At 36.8% G+C, this 14,963-nt stretch overlaps 1 protein-coding gene across 9 annotated transcripts in view; it reads left to right on the top strand.

Annotated features, from left to right (window-relative positions):
* Positions 1-14,963, top strand: part of Tjp1 (tight junction protein 1) — a 268,814-nt gene that overhangs the window by 203,026 nt on the left and 50,825 nt on the right. For all 9 annotated transcript variants that reach the window (XM_045144906.1, XM_045144904.1, XM_045144912.1 and 6 more), the window contains 6 exons: positions 2,643-2,767; positions 4,151-4,253; positions 7,977-8,253; positions 12,153-12,256; positions 12,860-13,028; positions 13,329-13,476. In XM_045144906.1, coding sequence (XP_045000841.1) covers positions 2,643-2,767; positions 4,151-4,253; positions 7,977-8,253; positions 12,153-12,256; positions 12,860-13,028; positions 13,329-13,476 — 926 coding nt within the window. The remainder of the gene's footprint in view (positions 1-2,642; positions 2,768-4,150; positions 4,254-7,976; positions 8,254-12,152; positions 12,257-12,859; positions 13,029-13,328; positions 13,477-14,963) is intronic.

Below are 14,963 nucleotides of genomic sequence, written 5' to 3'. Positions count from 1 at the left end.
ACATCTTGTCTGACAGGTTGGTAGTCTAGACACAGGGGTCTACAGTTAAGAATGTTAATTTTCCCCCAATGGCCTACATAATACCTTGCAGTACTATAAAAGCTAGCCAGCAAGGAAGAAGTTTTTATTTAGCTCATTTCCAGCCTGATTTTTCTCTATCCTGCATCCAGACCATACAGTATTTTCACCAGTAGTTTTGCCATCTGGTTCTGGTGGGCATGCAAGAGCAGTGACAATTCTCTACACTGTTTCGAGGGTTTTAGGGGTCTCTGTGGCCAATAACTCATAAGGTTACCACCTTATGAGTCACCTACCATGGCATTGGTATTTTCATTTAATAACCTTAAGGCTTCTGGGAGCAACTTTATCTACCCTCACAGGGGTATCTCTGTTCATACTTAAAAAAAAAAAAATTATTCATTTGAGAGAGAATAAGGGGGAAGAGGGGGAGAGAAATAGAATAGGCATGCTAGGGTTTTCAGCCTCCGCAAACAAGCTCCAGATGCATATGCTACCCAGTGTATCTGGCTTATGTGGGTCCTGGGGAATTGGACCTGGGTCCTTTGGCTTTGCAGGCAAGCACCTTAACCATTAAGCCAACTCTCCAGTCCCTAAAACATTATTTTTAATTAGCTTACAAAGTAGTAGATTTCTTTAAGGCTTTTAAATACTTAGGTGTTTTATTGTTTGCATTCCATTGTTTATTTAGATGTTTAAGCTCTCACATTGTTTTTATTCCTCATTGTTTTTCCAAGCTGATGAGCACTAAGAAATTATTTTGCCCACAGAACTATAACCGTACATTCCCAGACAATATAAATATGTGGGTCAACTAACATTAAAACATCATCATTTTATCTGTTACTTTAAAATTATGTTTCATGGCTCAAAAGGCATATAAAATATTAGATGTCTGCTCAGTTCATTAACAGAAACCCACTTTTTGTTGCATGAGACTTGAGAGGGAGAGTCATAATTCAAACAAAAATGAGTTGGTAATTGGTAGGTATGGAAAAAGGTTATTACAAAAAATTGATTAAGAATTGTTCAGCTACAACAAAGCATCTCTACCATTTAAAATATTTACTAAAGAGCATATTCTACATGTTCTGCACAAGATAAGATATTTGATTACAAATATTTGATAGCCTCTTCCATTCTTTCTTCAGGTTCTCCTTGTTAAGGTATACCTGAGTACAAACATTAAGTTAACTGTAAGGCTTTTTTTTCATCTGGAGACAGTGTAGATACATGCTTCTATAACAAAGTAGATTTTCAAAGTAGAAGTTTTCCCATAATGGTACAAAATATGACAAATAGACATTAAATAATCACCAGAAGACATGGTAAAAGTTTAAATTTTTAATGATTAAGGAAACCTGATGTATACAAGTGAATGTGGGATATGCAAGCATAAAGTGTGCAGAAATATACATATATATACATATATGTCCTACAACATTTGAAATGACTAGAACAATAAGCCACCTAATATCTACAGAGGCCTTAGTTCCTGGAATTTTGGTTCTGCATATTACTAGGTTATTTCATTCTAAATGTCTTATGCATTGATGAGATTCTGGCCCAGGACGACTACATTTCAAAACAACCATGGTTTGGCTATGTGATTTTAGTAAAGATTAGTTGCTACAAATAATAAGCACATGGTAAATACTGACGAGCAAGGATCTCTTGCTAAGTGACCAAATAGGTTGATTATTGTAAGTAATAAGGAATCTCACTTGCACAGGAGCAGGGTGGTTCATTTGAGCCATGTTAGTTTAGTTTTTTATTTAAAAAAATAGGCTTATAAAAGAATTTTTAAAAATTAAATACAGAAATGATGGAAAAAATCCAACTCCATTTGAAATTCTCAGTGGATTGAGTATGAAACTGGGGCAAATGGGAAATGAAATGAACCTAACAAGCAGTAGCTGCTGTTCACTCTTTAGTCCAGGCATACTGAGGTGGAACAAAGGAAGTACACTGAGGTCACTCATCCACCCCTGAGCTATTGTTAAATGCTCTGAAGATTTCAGTTCAACACTCCTGAGGCCATGTTAACCATTCTTTTGGGGGCTTCTTGGCAGAGTAGTAATGGGTTTCTATAGTTTACTTGTCTGCATGGATGTTGTGCTGTGCCTGGCAACAATCTGCATTGCACTGCAGAAACTCCATACATGTGTGACCAAGAACGCCATAAAACTCACCCCTCTATGAAGGTGTTCCTTTCCTCTTGTAGTATGTTCTAGAAGAAATCTCTGTACTGGAAGCTTGGCTCTTAGTCTTCTCAGTGGGTCGTAAACTTCATTATAGTTGACTCTACCCACCACCACTTATCAAGATTATAACAATTTGGGCTGGAGGGATGGCTTAGCAATTAAGGTGTTTGCCTGCAAAGCCAAAGGACCCAGTTTTGATTCCCCAGGACCCATGTTAGCCAGATGCACAAGGGTGTACAAGTGTCTAGAGTTCTTTTGCAGTGGCTGGAGGCCCTGGTGTTCTCTCTCACTCTTTTTCTGTCAAATAAATAAAATATTATTTTTTAAAGATTATAACTTAACTCTTGTAGATTTTTAGCATATAATGTGATGACATTTTTTGTTCTTAACATAAATATTTTACTGTAATTACATCTCTAGGCTCCTGGATTTGGATTTGGAATTGCTATATCTGGTGGAAGAGATAACCCTCATTTTCAGAGTGGGGAAACCTCCATAGTGATTTCAGATGTTCTGAAGGGAGGACCAGCTGAAGGACAGCTACAGTAAGTGGGATTTTCCTTGGTGTTTGACAAATAAGCACTGTGTATTCTTTCTTAGTGACTGCTGTGTTTATATTTCACCTGTACCATGACTTATTTAGTATTTTCCCTTAAGTGAAAGTACACTTTAAAAAATCTTAATCTCTGTTGAGTAGACAACTAATATCACTTACTTTAAATACAAAGTAACTGCAAAAAAAGTGAAAAAGAGGGCTGGAGAGATGGTTTAGTGGTTAAGCACTTGCCTGTGAAGTCTAAGGACCTCAGTCGAGGCTCTATTCCCCAGTATCCACATAAGCCAGATGCACAAGGTGACGCATGCCTCTGGAGTTCGTTTGCAGTGGCTAGAGGTCCTGATGTGCCCATTCTTTCTCTCTCTCTCACTGTCTCTGCTTTTTTTCTCTCTCTCTGTTGCTCTCAAATAAAAATAAAACAAAAATTTTTTTTGAAATAGTGAAAAAGAAAACCTGGGGCTAGAGACATGGCTCAGCTGCTAAAGGTACTTGCTTGCAAAGCCTAACAGTCAAGGTTCAGTTTTCCAGTACCTATGTAAAACCAGATACCCAATGTGACTGCATGTGTCTAGAGTTAGTTTACAGTGGCAGAAGGCCCTAGTATGCCCATACTCTCTAGCTGTCTCTCTCTCTATATATATCTTAAATATTTATTTATTTATTTGTTGAGAGAAATAGAGACAGAGAGAGATAGAATGGGCACACCAGAGCCTCCAGCCACTGCAAATGAACTCCAGATACATGTGCCTCTTGTGCATCTGGCTTATGTGGGTTCTGGGGAATCAAACCTGGGTCCTTTGGCTTTGCAGGCAAGCACCTTAACTGCTAAGCCATCTCTCCAGCCTTTTTTTTTTTTTTTTTTTTTTTTTTAAAGAAATGGTGCAACTCAGTTTAAGTAGCCTTCAGGATCCTCTTACCCTAAGTCTTGTTGTTTTGTGTTAGGAGAGTAGCAAGATACTGAGAAACAGAGGACACACTAGGGTAGGGAAGGTGAGAAGAGCTTCAGAAGGACTGAAAGACATTTAAAAGGATTAAAACTTCCCTTTTTAAAAAGGAATAACTTTTAAATGGCTGAATGACTTAGTTTTATCTAATATTTTCTAATTCAACTCAGATAATCATATATTAGGTTAGCTTTTCAGTCCTTTGTGGGGGAAACACCATACTAATGCATTTGAAACAAATAAAATGACCTGTGGCTAGTTAATGTGCTAAATGCTCTTGTGAAAGATCTGAAGTAAACTTTGACATATATTTTCACTCTGAAGAAGTCAAATAGATAATTATCTCAACATTTAAATATTTAGGCTATTCTTCACAAACTTGTGTGTATGTTTTTGTAACATGCATTTTTGGTGACTTTTTCCTTTAGGGAAAATGACCGTGTTGCAATGGTTAATGGAGTTTCAATGGATAATGTTGAGCATGCTTTTGCTGTTCAACAACTAAGGAAAAGTGGGAAAAATGCAAAAATTGTAAGTATTGTTTATCTTTGATTTAGTAGAGGTTTTATTTGGTTCTTGAATTTACCCTTCTTATTTAGAAAATGAAAACTGAGGGCTGGAAAGATGGCTTAGTGGTGAATGCATTTGCCTGCAAAGCCAAATGACCTTGGTTTAATTCCCCAGGATCCACATAAGCCAGATGCATAAGGGGGCCCATGCATTTGGAGTTTGTTTGTAGTGGCTCCAAGGCCTTGGCATGCCCATTCTTTCTCTCTCTTTTTCTCGTTCTCTCTCAAATAAAAAAATAAAAATAAATTTAAAAAAAGGAAAATGAAAACTGAAAGAGTAGTTTCAAAGTTAATTGTTGACAGGTGTGTTTCTTACTCTTCTACTGGTGGGTATGTTTAATCAGAATTTAGAAACTGGGAAGTCTTTTACAATTATGAGAAGGGGTGAGTGAATAACTATTTTATGTCTTAATGTTTCCTTCTCTTAAGTACTTAGGCTAAAATGGGAATGGATTTTGGCAAGCAGTCTGTTTGAAATGTGTGGCTTTATTTTCTAGTAACAAGATTTGTTTCCTGAGAAGTTTCACATTCTCTCTTGAACCCACATCATCTCATACTGCCTATGTTACTATGTTGTACTTTGAGAAAGTCTAAAGAGTTTCTTTGTAGAGTTGCTCAGTGTGCATTTCATGTTATTGTTTTATGGTCAAAGTCGGGGATGACAGACATGCACTACCATGCCTGGCTGATGAGGTATGGGGCAAGCACTCTGCTAACTTAGCAGCATCTCCAGTCCACCAAATCCTTTACTAGAATTGAAAATCCCTGTTTCCTGTATCTTATTCTAATATTTATGTTAGTTCATTTTGTTTTATATTTGAGTCTCTAATTCATCAAAACCATTTTGAAACAGGAATTTTTCCCCAAAAGGATTCTTGTAGCAAAAATTTAAGCATTGTCATTAAACTTGCCAGGTACCATTGAAGTGGGTTAACTGCTGACTGTAATATAAATGGAGAATCATAACAAAATTGGATGGGTTTGCTTCGGTTAAGCACCTGTTGGGTACATACATATTTTATTACACAGTTGAATGCCTGGCAAAGAACTTCCTTAGAAATGTGAAATACTCATTTTAGGCTAGATGAGTGTACACATTTATAATGCCCATCACCTGAGATAGAGTCTTGGGAATAGAAAAATCCAGAGAAACAGCTTTTATGGCGATTATAGAGCAAACTGAAGTGTTCAGTTGGTGACTCTGCATTTGTTGATACACTATGAGAGGGAAACTAAACATTAATGTACTAGTACAGAGTATACTTCTCAGTATAGTATGCTAGAGACTGAAGTAGAGGGGAAACTTAAAAGCAGGGAATCAGGAGTGATTTTGGTGAGTGTTACGTGGTAGGGCCCAGCCATTGCAGGGCGCCCTGAGAGAGAAGCAGCGGCTATTTCTCTCTCCATCTTATCAGCACATTGGTAGATTGTTCACATACTGCCTCCCTTGTCTTATCCTTCATCTTCAAATCTTTCTTTCTACATGGCCCATCCTGATCCATCTGTGTAAGAGTAGGAAGTAACAATATTAAGTGAAGATCACTCTTTAAAGAAATTTAGAGATGGGTGGCAACGTAGAGCCACAGATTATTATTATTTATTATTTTCAAATCGACACTTAAGTTCAAAATGTTTGGCATAGGTGCAAGTTTGTGCTTCTTTTATTTTGGGCTAGGGTCTCACTTTAGCCCCCGCTGACCTGGAACTCACTCACTCTGCCTTCCAAAGTGCTAGGATTAAAGGTGTACTGTACCACACCTAGTTCACAGAAGATTATTAGATTAGTGGGCAAAAGATAGATAGGTAAATAAGGAAGAATTAAAGTTCCAGGTAATTTAGGGGATTGCAGCTGATGAAGAAAGCTTTTGGCTGGAAGATTAACTTGTTTTTGAGAGCAGAAGGGTGAACCAAGTGAGATACATTAAAGAAATTTTAGAAATGGAAGGGGGATTAAAGTTGCACTGATCACCATAAAGTAGGTTGAGTACTTGAGACTTTGATGAATAGTTTTAAAATATCTGTGTTAGCAAATTTCATGGAGAGGCAACACCATGTAGATGAAAGGATAGCTGAACAATAGCAGGAATTCTGTCAGTGAAAGGAGTTTATAGAGGCCCCAGTCAGCAAATGGCAATACTGGGGTGGTGTTTATCATGGCACATGAGTAGAAAAGGTCAGTGGAAAGTCACTTAAATGTGGTAGCATGGAGTTTCCTCAAAACTTGAGAGGAAGAAAAACAGAACAATGAGAGAATTTATGTACTGAAACAACAGAAGAGGATGATGGTACTGGAAATAAGAAGTGAAAAGTTGGTCTGGGAAGATGGTTCAGTATGTAAAGCACTTAGTCTGCAAAATAAGGAGCTGGTTGAGACAGAACCCATGTAAAACCAGAAGTGGTATTTGTCACTCTAACCTCAGCCCTCCTAAGACAAGCTGGGTGGCAGAAATCAGAGCTTCCCTGGAAGCACACATCTGCAGTGGCAAACAAGAGACCCTGCCTCAAGTAAGGCGGAAGGCGAGGACAAATGCTCAAGAGTTCCTCTGATTTCCATATATGGCTCTGTGTCATGTTTGCACTCACACAAACAAAACACAACTTTGAGAAAAGAATGAAAGATGCACAAACTTGCACCTATGCCAGAAATTGTAAATTGAAACAACATTGAGATAGAAAGCAGTTTGTGTCGGGGAACTATAATGAACTAATGTGTTCCAGCATATTAAACTGCATATTAGTTTTGTGATAAATTGATCCCTTTGAGATCTGGCAGGACAGTTGTGGATCTTGATATTGATGCATTAAGAAAATTTGATTAAAAAATTGAATTGGGCTTGTGAGTGTGCTGTGGTTTTGGTTACAAAGTATCCATAGTATATTTGATGGCAGTAGAGTACAGTTTCTGTCCTTCATTCTACCACCAACAGTTATTAGTTCCTGGTAAGTTTGAGTATTACCATAGGTAAGAACTTTCTGAGTAAAGAATATATATGTTTTAATATATGTATTTATTTGACAGAGAAAGAGGAAGAGTAAGAGAATGGGTGCACCGGGGCCTCCAGCCACTGCAAATGAACTTCAGACACGTGTCCCCTTTGTGCACCTGGCTAATGTGGGTCCTCGGGAATCGAACCTGGGTCCTTTGGCTTTGCAGGCAAATGCCTTAACTGCCAAACCATCCCTCCAGCCCTAAAGAATGTATTTAAGGGCTGCAGAGATGGCTTAGTGGGTAAGCGCTTGCCTGTGAAGGTGAAGGACCCCGGTTTGAGGCTTGATTCCCCAGGACCCATGAAAGCCAGATGCACAAGGTGGCTGGCACATGCATCTGGAGTTTGTTTGTAGTGGCTTGAGGCCATGATGTGCTCATCTCTCCCTCTCCTTCTCTCTGCCTCTTTCTCTGTCTGTGGCTCTCAAATAAAATATAATAATAATAATAATAATAATAATAATAAGTATTTAATCCACTATTGCAAATGTGTCGTTTAACCAAAACTATTGCTCAGTAGAGTAGTAAACACAGTCGTAGTGGAAATTTATTCTTTACAAATTGGTCATGATTACTTGAATGTTAATCTCTCCTTCAAATTTAACTTCATATAGGACTAGAGAAATAAATGCTCCTCTCTCTTAGAAGCTGAACGTACATGTATGAAAATCAGTTATTTTATAATCTTTTTATTTGTAGACCATTCGAAGGAAGAAGAAAATTCAGATACCTGTGAGTCGTCCTGATCCTGAACCGGTATCTGATAATGAAGATGATAGTTATGATGAAGAAGTACATGATCCAAGAAGTGGCCGTGGTGGTTTAGTTAACAGAAGGAGTGAGAAGAATTGGGCAAGAGAAAGAAGTGCAAGTAGAGAGAGGAGCTTGTCTCCAAGATCAGATAGGCGGTCAGTGGCCTCCAGTCAGCCTGCCAAACCCACCAAAGTCACATTGGTGAAATCTCGAAAAAATGAAGGTATTTTTATCAACTTGATAATTATTTTCCCATGAAGATTTTAAGGTTAATTTGCATTTTTTCATGTCTTTGCTTTATTCTGTTTCAGTTTCATATTCATGTTCTCCTGCTATAAGTCAAGTATTGTTATGGCAAGCTTTGGAGATTGCCCTTTTTCTCTTAAATAATTCTGCTAGAGCAAATTGCAATTCAGATAAATTGTGTAGTAGTTGGATTTTGATTTGTTGTGACATAACAGCCAAATACAAATTATGCTAACAAGAATTGTCACACCATCACTAAATGAAATTCAGTGCTTTTCTTAGCTGCTAGGATAAGTTATATTAGTATAACCATGGGGTTTATTTATTTTTTTTGTTTATTTTTATTTATTTGAGAGCCACAGACAGAAAGAGGCAGATAGATAGAGATTGGGCACCAGGGCCTCCATCCATTGCAAACGAACTCCACATGCATTCACCACCTTGTATGTCTGATGTACATGGGTCCTGGGAAATTGAGCCTCGAACTGGGGTACTTAGGCTTCACAGGCAAGCACTTAGCTGCTAAGCCATCTCTCCAACCCCAAGGGGATTTATTTGTTTACTTATTTTTGGGTGGGGGAAGAGAGGATATTTTGTAAATGGAGGAATAGAAGGGAAGGATGTTTCTTTAAAATGTGGGGGTCTCCCTCTTTTTTTGTCTGTTTTGTTTTTTATAGTAGGGTCTCACTCTAGCCGAGGCTGACCTGCAATTCACTATGTGGTGAATATGGGTGGCCTTGAACTTATGGCAAACATCCTACCTCTATCTCCTCAGTGTTGACATTAAGGGAGTGCACCACCACACCTGGATTTTTACAAAATATTTCTTAAACCGAATCACAGCTACTTTCCCTCACTTCATCTAATTATCTGTAAAAGAATGGAACTGCTTCTTTTGTTCTGGTAATGTATAACTGATCATTTTGATCTAAAAGATATTCAAGAAGGAATATTATGAAGGCTTGCTCTGTTCCAACTTAACACTTGACACATCTACTTACTACTCCCAGCTTTCTAGTGGACTTCTCAGTGAAACTGTCTGCACTTGATGGTTTTACTTCATTCACTGCTTTTGATTCTTTGTGGCCTAGAATCTAATCCCCAGTTCTTAAAACTATTTGCAATAAATCCAGTAGTGATTCCTCTTTCTTTATCTTAATTGACTTTTTACTACCATTTCACATAGGTAACCACTTCCAATTTAAAAAATTTTAACTTCTTTGGGCTTCTGTAAAACTCTTAAGCTGTGGTTCTTCCTTCTTTTCCAGTGTTCTTTGCAACCATAGTCTCATCACCCTATCCTTTAATGTTTGGTAGGTTTCTGCCCCAAAATCTTTGCTTTCACTTAGTATGATTTCTTTCTGATAGTCTCATTTACTCCTGTTGTCTCAGGTCACTGCTAACAAGGGCAGCACTTACTTCTGTAGTCCACATCCATATACTCTGTGATCCCAGCTTAATGTTAGACATAGTCACTTAGTTCTCCCATGTGAGTTCCTCTGACTCAGCACACTTAATGAAACACATTTCTTAAAGTTTTTTGTTGTGCTTCTAATGAAGTATTTAATTGAATATATTCCTTCTCCCCAGTTTCTCAAACCAAGCCAAGGTAACACATGGTACTTACCCCTGACATCTCTTTTCCTATGCATAATGAACATGTTCTAACTTGCTAAATACTGCTCTTCTCTGTCCCATTTCTTTCTCCATTGCCATTGTCCCTTTTGAGGCTGTTAGTCTCTTCAGTGAATTTCTCAGTTTTGTGACTAGTCTTTCCCTTTCAATGAGTTCTATAAACTCTTCTATGAAGATTTCCTATATTTATTTTTCTCTGTCTGCTGGTATCTCAGTGTCAGCTACCCTAGACTTAGGACTTCATTATATCTGCCAGGTTCTTTCCTTTATATATTTTGGTGTATTAGTTTTGAACCGTTCATCAACACCCCCAGCTTCCTTTATACAAACATATATTCAGGATTAATTTTATTGTTTCTTAGGTTTAAGTTACAGCTGTAGTATTTCTTCCCTAAGGAGGCTTTGTCTGACCCCCTATTCACTCTCTCACACTCTCTCTCCCTCTCTCCCTCTCTCCCTCTGTGTGTGTGTGTGTGTATAAAACCTTGCACTCAGTTCCATCATTTGGATGCTTTATATTATTTGTAATTGCCATGGTAACATTTTTTTCTACTAGTTAGTAAGTTGCCAAAGTACAAGGACTGTCTCATTTGCTGCTTTAGCTATAGTGTCAGACAAATCGTTATATACCCAAGGAAGTACTCAGAATAAATGAATCGCTAATATACAGGAAATATTTTGGGGCCATGTATAATAGCTTTTGGTAAGTTTTAATCTTGAATAAGAATATTTATTTAATATAGTATTCTTCTTTGATGTAATGATCATTTTCAAGGCACTTAGAATGGCCAGTATATATTCTCTAGTCTTGTTCTTTTCTCTCTAATTCTATTCCTGTTTATGTGTACCCTTTGTGTATTGACCTTAAGTTAAACTGTAACTGTGATGGTACTTTCAGACTCTTGAATGGCAAAATTTGCTCATTTATTTCAGAATAAAACAATTTCCTGTGTTCCATATTTTAGTTTGGGTTTTTGCTTTCTTTGCTTTTAAATGCAATGAAACTTTGACCTCTTCACATAATCAGGAGCATGTCTTTTACTCTTGATGCTTTAGTGGTAGTTACAGTTATTAGTATTGTTTTTTGTTTCATTTTTGTCTTATTGAGGTAATCTTAGTGTATAGCCTCGACTGGCATCTAACTTGAGATACTCCTGGGATTATGGGCATACTCTATCATACCTTACTTAGTTTTTTGTTAATATACATATGCATGTATTTTATTATCTGCAAGGGGAAAGACAGATAAGAGAATGAGCATGCCAGAGCCTCTTGTCACTGCAAATGAACTCCAGATTTATGTGCCACTTTGTCCATCTGTCTTTATGTAGGTACTAGGGATTGAACCCAGTCCAGCAGGCTTTGCAAGCAAGTGCCTATAACTGCTGAGTCGTTTCCCCAGCTCTTGTTTATATTTTTGTTTCTTGTTTGCTTTTTTGTTGTTGTTGTTGTTGTTGTCATCATTTTGTTTTGAGACAGAGTATTATTGCTCAGGCTAGCCTCAAACTCAGTATGTAGCAGAAAATAATTTTGAGCTTCTGATCCTCTTGCCTCTATCTCCTGAGTGCTGGGACTCCAGGCTTGTGCCACTAAACACAGTTTGCTGCTATCTATCAGTATGTCTTTGTAACTCTCTATCCTCTGACTGCCCACTCACCCACAGATACAAATACTGTGGCTTCAGTCTTGGAATCTCTGTTGGTTGTTAGAGGAGACAGTGCTGCTGTTCTAGCTAACCTTTCTTCACATCTGCATGGTCATTGCAGTGATAAGTAGTAGTATATACTAGTGCTATGAGTTTCTCTCCAGTACTGGCTATAAAATCATAAACCTAGGAGTCAGGAAAAGCAAAACTAGTACCTGATTGGGAACCATCATCAGTAAGATTGCCAGACCTTCAAAGTCCTCTTAAGCCTCAAATAATTTGCTTTTTAAGTATAATATTCTTTACATATTTTAAGAAGCTAGTGTATCTTTACATGATTAGAAAGAAATTGTGTAATATTGCAGAATTATGGGAACACAGGTTGTCATTTGTTTGAACCACACATTTACACTTTCTCATTGACATTGCAGACTTTTTGATGATTAAAGTAATGCCTTATTTTCAGAGTTGTGAAACATTTTTACATCTCTTGTTCTTAGAAACTTGGTGTTTAATAATTGTTAGTCTTACAGTTTAAACTCTACTTAACTGTCTTAGGGTTTTGTACTAAAGACATTTAATAATATTTTTTTCAGAATATGGTCTTCGACTGGCTAGTCATATATTTGTAAAGGAAATTTCACAAGATAGTTTGGCAGCAAGAGATGGTAATATCCAAGAAGGTGATGTTGTCTTGAAGGTACAGTCATACTTTTATGATGATCTTAAGTGCAGAGCAAATTTTAGAGTTAACATGTAACCCCTGCTCATATTTGAAACAGTTTTGCTAAAAAGAATTAAAAATCAGTGTTTGTTTATGTCCATTATTGCATGTTAGCAATATTTTTTAGGTTAAAGTATTATTCTAAAAAGTAATTACTTCAAATATCTATCATTGACAACAGGATAATTTTGATAATTCTAGATATCAAAATGCTTTTAGTTTGCTTAGAATGTGATAGGTTTTAAGAGAAATCTCAATATGTGATAATTTGATTTTTATCTGACAGGAATAATGGGGTCAGATTTCCCCTTTTTAGAAAGGTTTTTTGAGGTTTCAGAAAAGTATAAAGATACTATTTTAGTCCTTAAAGCAATTCAAGAAGTAGTTTGAATATTTCTGTTTGTAATACATCATACTAAGTTGCCATTTGTACTTTGTTCAATAAATAAATTTATTAAATTTATTGATAACCTTACATATACATAATGTAGCCTGATCATAATTCCATTCCCTCTACTCCCTTTTTGCCCCTGTACTTTGTCTTTTACTTTTCAAACGGTAGTTTCTTTTTTGTTGCAGATAAATGGTACTGTGACAGAAAACATGTCATTGACAGATGCAAAGACATTGATAGAAAGGTCTAAAGGCAAGTTAAAAATGGTAGTTCAAAGAGATGAGCGTGCTACTCTATTGAACGTCCCTGATCTTTCTGACAGTATCCATTCCGCTAATGCCTCTGAGAGAGATGGTAGGTGATTTATTTCTTAAAATACTAGGAAATTTTAAAATGTTTGCATGAAATAATAATTTTCTATAACTCAGGCATCTTCAATATGTAATAATTATGTGTGTGTGTGTGTGTATGTGCCTGTCTGTTGGTATCGTTCTTTAGGCAGCTCACACCTATAGTTTTGGTTTGATCACTGGTTGATAATACTAATCAAATTATTCTATATGAAATAATGCTATCTTATTTCTAATTACGTTGGAATGCCTTATACTTTATTATAACCATTTCATCAGAAAATAACACCTTTTTATTTAATAGACATTTCAGAAATTCAGTCAATAGCATCAGATCATTCCGGTCGCTCACATGACAGGCCTCCTCGTTGCAGCCGGTCACGATCTCCTGACCAACATTCAGAGCCCTCTGATCATTCCAGACATTCTCCCCAACAGCCCAGCAATGGCAGGTAATAAGAGTCTTATTTAAAATAGAATGCTTTGTTTACTTGCCATATTCATTCAAAAAGTGCTTAGAAATAGAATAAAAAGGTAGGTTTTCCTTTTCTTTTTGTTTTTCTTCCTCAGTTTAGGCACTTATCTAAAATAATAGGCAATCAGACCTTTTCTTTAAATGATAGTTAATACAGTTTTTAGGTATGCAGGGCATATAATATCAATCACTGTTCAGTTCTCTCTTATAGCACAGAAGTAGCTAGCTGCCACGGTATGTAAATCAGTGAACATGGATGTAGTCATTTTACTTACAGAAACCTGTAGCTGCTTTAGTTTGCCAACTTGTTAACATTAGTAGAAAAGTAAACTGATAATACGACCATTATGGAAGGTAGCTTGGAAGTTCTTAAAAATTTAAAAGTGAGTTGGGAGTGGTGGCACATGCCTTTAATTAATCCCAGCACTTGGGATGCAAAGGTAGGAGGATCGCCATGAGTTCAAGGCCTCCCTGAGACTACATAGTAAATTCCAGGTCAGCCTGTGTTAGAGTGAAACCCTACCTTGAGAAACCAAACAAAAAAAGAAAAGTAAAATCACCATTATGATCTAGCAATCCTAATGCTGCGTATATTTCCAACAAAGAAAAATCATTAACTTGAAGAAATATCTGCAGTCTTATGTTGTTATAACATTGTTCACGATAGCCACAATAAGGAATTAGCCTTTTTACCAGTAGTTAAATGGGTGAGGAAAATGTGCTTATACATACAGTACAATTATTAATTATAATGGATAAACCTGAAGAACATTATGTTAAATACAGTAAGCCAGACACAGAATAATACTCTATGCTCTTATGTATGGAAGCTAAGAAAGTGGAATTCTCTAAAATAGAGGGATAAGGAGATGGAAGAAATAGAGATGTTGGTTATAGAATACAGAGTTTCAATACTGAATAAGTTATGGAAACCTAATGTATGCTGTGATGCTGTAGTTTAATAATGTATTCCTAGGTTTACTGAGATTAGATCTTAAGTACTTTTATCATATACTGTACTTAAAGTGATGGCCAATTAGTTGGTTTATGATCATTTCTCATGGTGTACACATTATTTTACAGCTATCATTATGTATCATATGTGTGTAATTTTGTGAGTTAATATCTCAGAGTAAAGCTAGGGAAAAAACACATATTTGGTCCCATAGCTGAAGAGATAGCTTAGGAAGTTTGATTTGAGATTTAGCTGCATAGAGATGTTACCTGAAACCTTAAGTTGCTAAGAGGAGCAATAGGAGGAGGTGGCCAAGGTCTGGACCACAGGAAGAACATAACAATAGAGAAGTGAGGTGAGGGAAGAAAATGAAGCAAGGGAGGATGGTGAGGATATGGAGAGAGGAGGTAGAAACTGAGAGAGCTTTTGAAAAGCTTTTAAAAAATAGTAATGGATGTGTAAGTGTGATGGTTTAAATATGAATGTATGGCTCCCATAGCCTTAGGGAT

The sequence above is a fragment of the Jaculus jaculus genome, chromosome 3, assembly GCF_020740685.1.
Source record: "Jaculus jaculus isolate mJacJac1 chromosome 3, mJacJac1.mat.Y.cur, whole genome shotgun sequence".
NCBI lineage: Eukaryota > Metazoa > Chordata > Mammalia > Rodentia > Dipodidae > Jaculus > Jaculus jaculus.
Note: the sequence above shows the minus strand (reverse complement) of the source record. Positions and strands in the feature narration are given on the sequence as shown.